This window comes from Salvelinus fontinalis, chromosome 4 (genome assembly GCF_029448725.1).
Source record: "Salvelinus fontinalis isolate EN_2023a chromosome 4, ASM2944872v1, whole genome shotgun sequence".
NCBI classification, from domain to species: Eukaryota; Metazoa; Chordata; class Actinopteri; order Salmoniformes; family Salmonidae; genus Salvelinus; species Salvelinus fontinalis.
The window spans coordinates 38,611,685-38,617,684 of NC_074668.1; the positions used below are offsets into that span (position 1 = coordinate 38,611,685).

At 42.1% G+C, this 6,000-nt stretch overlaps 1 protein-coding gene across 4 annotated transcripts in view; it reads right to left on the reverse strand.

Moving 5' to 3' along the window:
• LOC129853733 (solute carrier family 23 member 2-like) overlaps positions 1-6,000 on the reverse strand; it is a 73,784-nt gene that overhangs the window by 23,986 nt on the left and 43,798 nt on the right. For all 4 annotated transcript variants that reach the window (XM_055920082.1, XM_055920081.1, XM_055920085.1 and 1 more), the window contains 2 exons: positions 5,536-5,652; positions 1,096-1,253 (listed from right to left, as the gene is read on the reverse strand). In XM_055920082.1, coding sequence (XP_055776057.1) covers positions 1,096-1,253; positions 5,536-5,652 — 275 coding nt within the window. The remainder of the gene's footprint in view (positions 1-1,095; positions 1,254-5,535; positions 5,653-6,000) is intronic.

A 6,000-nucleotide genomic window follows, 5' to 3' on the forward strand; every position in this document is an offset into this window, starting at 1 on the left:
AAAAGGAGAGTGTTTCCTGTAGAGGGAGAGGTGGAAGAGAGAAAAAAATAAAATGGAGTGCTTGTTTGTCCATTCAGTCAATGCTCCTCACCATGTAGCCCTAAACATATCCCTAACACTAACCACACTGTGCAGAATGTAAAGCTATGGATATCTTCTCCCACAGTCTGGTTTACTGTTGACACCAAACATTCATGACATACTCAGGCTAACAACCCAAATGGCTCCGTATATCATAGTGCACTACTTTTGACCAGAGCCGTCAGAATATGGTGCCAGTTGGGAGGAACCCCTGGGCACTCAGAACATTTCAAGTTCACTGGTCAGTCTGGGAAGAGGGGGTGCAGCTCTACAGTTGGCCAAATACACACACCCACACTTTCCTGCCCTGGTGCTAACCCACTCCATTCCAGTTACCAACAGTACAACCTCTGGCTCATGTGCTTTCAGAAACTGTTGAGTCACATGCGCACACGCGCTCACACACACATTTTGCTACACCCGCAATAACACCTGCTAAATATGTGTATGTGACCAATAAGATTTGATTTGACACACACACACACACACACACACACACACACACACACACACACACACACACACACACACACACACACACACACACACACACACACACACAGACTAGAGAATGATAGAGGGATAAAGAGGAATGAAGGAGGAACAGAGGAAGAGAAAAGATGGAGGAGTGACTTTTCTCAGTCTCTTCACTGTCTATTATGCCAACATGGTACTTAGAGAGAGAGGAGGGAGAGAGAGGACAGAGGAGAGAGTAGGGGGTGAGAGGCAGAGGGTATAAGGAAAGAGAGGAGATGGAGAGAACACTAGAGAAAGAGAGAGGGATGTAAAACATTTTACAAGCAGTAAAGGGGAAAGTGCAGGAGAGAAGATCAATAGCAGAATATTCTAAAGTATTATGTACAGAAGCCTGTAGCCACAACACTGGCCTACAGTTTCCCTTGGTGCATGCATCAGCCCTAAACCCATCACTGTGTGTGTGTGTGTGAGTGTGTGTGTGTGTGTGTGTGTGTGTGTGTGTGTGTGTGTGTGTGTGTGTGTGTGGTGTGTGTGTACCTGCAGCCCAGTGTAGTCTGTAGCAGGGTGGTGATTCCCACACAGAAGAAGATAGTTCCTATGAGCTGACTGGTAGCCCACTGGTCAAACCCTACACACATGGCTTCAGCTAGCAGGAATGGCACCGCAATGGTACCACTGAAACATGTCAGGTAGTGCTAGAGTGAGAGAAGAGAGGGTTACATTGTGAAAGTGTGTGTGTGCGTGCGACAGTGAAGCAGAGCATCAACTTTCATAAGAGTATGTTTTATAAGCATCAGTGTGAAGGGGAGGGGCTTAGTTACATCAGGAGTGGGGAGACTATGTTACATCATATGGGTTATAGAAGGGGAAATAGGACACTTGAATAAGCAGTGAGATGGCATTTTTTGAACTGGGCATGGCTGCATCTGAACATTGTCTGAAGTGGCGTCCACTCCTTGTCTCCTCTTGTTCATCTGCACTGGTAACAAAGGACAGATTACAGCAATAGGGAGGATCCCGATCAGGCATTACCTTTCACCTCGCCAAGTATTTCACATCAGTGCAGATAAAGGAGAGGCGACAAGGAGAGGAAGCCATGTTATTCAGTTGCAGCCTAGGTAATAGAATATCTCTGAGGACACAAGGCAGTTGTCATTACTTGCATATTACATAGAGAGAGTCAACATGGCATTATTTGCATATTACACATATAATCAGTCAACTGCATAAAAACCAGTGGCGACCCGTCATTCAGGGCAGGTGGGGCAAGCAATAGGCTAACTAAATGGTTCCTCATGGTTATCTCAGTGTCTTTGTGGTCCAGTAGGTACAGCTGCTGACAATGGCACACATACGCCAGAGTAGGCATGGATTCGAATCCGGCCCACTACTGCCCTTGATATATTTTGAGGAACTAGTACTTTTCTAGTGACTCTGTGGGCTGTAGTTGTACTCTTACTCAAGCAATTTCTGAAGGACGTAACGTAACTTACTTTTTACTCCATTACATTTTACCAAATCACTTTGTTACATAGATTTATATTATTATATAATAATTACCTAAATGTAGCGAATTAAAATTAAATGTACATTAAATCAAACTATGGGTTCCCTTTTACGTCTGTATGAACATTTCATAACCTCTTGACCAAGGAAATGTATTCAAAATAGCTTGCCATCAAATCTCTTAAGTCCATTGACTCTCAAAGTCGTCCGTCAAACCCAGTTCTATCTCGACCACAGCTCTTCATATTTTTGTTCTTGGGTTCTTATCCAGATGCGAGGTAAATTGCACTTTAATTACCTTCTGCGTTTGCAATATTATATATTTCTGGAGTAAGATAAGTATTTGTAAGATATAATTCTGCTGCTGAAATTGAGTTGAGGACAAGTGCAAATGTAATGCCTAGGTAGCTAACTAGCTAGTTTTGGCTAACCCAGAATTTGACAGAAAAAGTTTCATCTCCTGTTTTTAGCTCCTCATACGATCTCTGTTTGTTTCCCAACTAGTCACTTTGTTAGTGGCAAAAAGAGTGAATATAGTAATCAGATGTGTGTGGCAATAGCTAACACATTAGGTTGAAACTAGACAAGCTGTCTAAGCTAGCTAACTGTAGTGTCAACCATGTAACTAGCTAACGTTAGCTAGATCAACGGTTCAGTCTACTGCAGCATCCGCCCATGCATTGCTCTCTCTCTCTCTCTCTCTCTCTCTCTCTCTCTAAATGTCATTCAGTTTTTGTGACAGGGCCTATAAGCACCTCTGTCATACAGTCAGTGTATCATCTCAGTAAGCTTTTTGTGCCAGACTAGAAATCACTTTTTTTTGTGTGTGTCTTTTTATTTACAGCTTGTAGCGGCACAACCGAGGGTGAGGAGAATGGGCCAAGCCAAGAAAAGAAAATACCCTTCAAAGTGGAAAGGAGGTTCAGAAGAGAAGGAGGGAGTGTCAATCCGGTTCTCTAGAAGAGATACAGCTAATCAAAAATTGACTTTACGAAGCAGGTTAGGAGAATTAATGTAGCAGGTTAGAGTAGATTAAGGTTAGGAAGAGGGTTAGGATTAGCTAAAATCTATATATGTTTTTAACGTCAATTTAAGTCCATGGTGAAATGTGTCTGATTAGCATACTAGTAACATGATTGATAGTGAAATTTTGGTATTGATTGCTTGACTGTTGTAACACTAACCTGTTCATTCTGAGTGAAAAATTAAACATCACACTTGCTGTAAATATTTTTAGTATGCATTTACCATCACATATACTTGAAATTATATTGTGAAATAAATGTTCATTAATGGTATTGAAATTGTAAAATGATTCCAACGTCTCGAGTACCATATACAGTGGGGAGAACAATGTCATGCAATAAAATGCTAATTAATTACTTAAAAATCATACAATGTGATTTTCTGGATTTTTGTTTTAGATTCTGTCTCTCACAGTTAAAGTGTACCTATGATAAAAAATTACAGACCTCTACATGCTTTGTAAGTAGGAAAACCTGCAAAATCGGCAGTGTATCAAATACTTGTTCTCCCCACTGTAGCTTTATGAAATTGTGCACATTGAAAGATATTAAGTCAACATTGAATGACCACAATTGAAACTGTACAGCCTACGGACTTTGTTCGAGGTCAGTTTTCATTGGAGAGTATCTGTGCCGGGGGACATCTGCAAGATGGTGCTGACAGGCTTTAATAATAAATAAATTGCACTAAGTTGTTATCCTTTTGTTTCGCTTTCACAGTTTACCAACAGGTGTAAAAAATTAACAAACTAAATGTGTAACTGGTACTTAAGTAGTTTACTGACCGGATCCTATTTCTACTCGTACTTCAGTAGTTTCTTCAGGCTGAAATGAACAGTACTTTTACCTAAGTACTCTACCCACCTCTGCAAATTATACATAGCCTAACTATAAAACATGGGCGGGCATCCACACTGGAGGAAAGTTTATCGTTCTACACTACTGTAGGCCTACATCTGTCAATCAACTGATGGCAGGTCGTCAATTTAGCCACGGAAACACAAACAGTAGATTATCTGTTTTCAAACCTTTCATTATGTGACTATCAATAAGCTAACAGGTAGCCTATAGGAATATAATAAAACAACAAGGGGCTTATTGCAACCATCGATGGCATTAAACTATTGCCAACTGAGGTCTCGTTAAACCATCCATATGCGCTAAATTCACCCACACAGCTGATCTCAAGTGCAAGCATTATTGGTCACCTCTACCGCTTCCAAATAGATGATGTCAGTATTACCTTAGTCAGAGATCTGTAGATAATGACGAGATGCTCATGTCTTTGCCCAATGGGGGTCGTCCCAAAGGCAGTAAGGAAGGCGACAAGCTTAGGTCTGCATATTAAGCCCATTGAAACGCATTAGGCTTATTTTGCCTAGAGTGAGCCTTCTCACTTTGCCTCTTCCTCTCTGCCTTAGGCCTGCTTGCAGCCAAAGTATTTCAAGATATGTTCGCCTTCTGGTTGGTATTGTCATCGAAACAATTTGGTCCGTTTTTAACAGACTAAGGGCGATTGATCTATTTTACAAGCATTCTGTACAATAGAAATAAAGCATTTCCTCGTAGCCACATGTGTATCGTAGCCTAGTAGAGACCAATAACTACAATGCGTTATTAAGCTATGTAAAATGACGGTTGTTGATGTGTATGGCTGCATCTCAGATACATTTTGCACATTTAAGTGTTGCAGTAATACAACCTAAGCCTATAGCATGAGCGAGCGAGAACATTATTTTAAGATATTGGGATCAGGGCTCGCTGACTCGACTGCCCCCGAATGGAGAGAAAGAGAACTGCTAATTTTTAGCCAATCACAAGACTAATTTTCATTTCCTGAACCTTCAGGAAAATTCTCCGCAACAAAAGACTGATCAAGTTAAGATCAGACATCTGTAAGACGTTTTTCTACAGACCCAGAGTCAAATGAACTTGTGGATACCATGTTTATGTCTCGGCGTGTAGTAGCAGTGCTAGAGGCTTCACTAAAGACCCGGGTTCGATCCCAGGCTGTATCACAACCGGCAGTGATCGGGAGTCCCATAAGGAGGTACACAATTGGCCCAGCGTAGGCCGGGTTAGGGGAGGGTTTGGCCGAGGTAGGCCGTCATTGTAAATAAGAATTTGTTCTTAACTGACTAGTCGGAGGTAGTTAGAGATAGCTTCACGAGCCAATGCTAATTAGCGCAATGACTGGAAGTCTACAGGTACGCTATGTAGACTTCCTGTCATTGCCCTAATACTAGCTCGCATTGGCTCGCGAAACTACCTCTAACTTCCTTCATATTGTACACCGAGACATACAAATGGTATCCACAAGTTCTTCTGACATTCAAAAACGGCTTCATTGCCAGAATCTCACAATACCCCTCTAAAAAAGGTAACCCAGAGGTACCAGGGGGGATGTGTGTGTGTGTGTGTGTGTGTGTGCTTGCATGCGTCTCACCTGTAAGCCCAGGAATATACACAGGTACCAGGGAGGGGTGTCTTCAATGGTGTAGATCATGTCCATTCTCCTGGCGTCCATACTGTCTGCACTGTCCAACGTCTCCGACATGGAACTCTACACACAAACACAAACAAAATGGTGAAAACTACAGATGTACAACCTCAAACACCACAGGCTATATGGTCTCTGGAGTAAAGGGTTAAGACTAAGAGGTTGTCTGTGTAGTTTAGTGTTACAGGTAGCAATCTGTTTGTAAGTGTGTGTGTGCCTGAGGGAGGTAAGACCTGAACCCAACCACTCTAGGGGCTGTCATTAAAGCATTAGTTACTGACATGAGTCACAGGTGGTAGGATGAATTATCGGCCCAAATGGCCTATTCCCTATTTAGTTCACTACTTTTGACCAGGGCCCATAGTCACAGGCTGATGAGGTCACAGCCACATGTCCAGACAGAGACAGAGG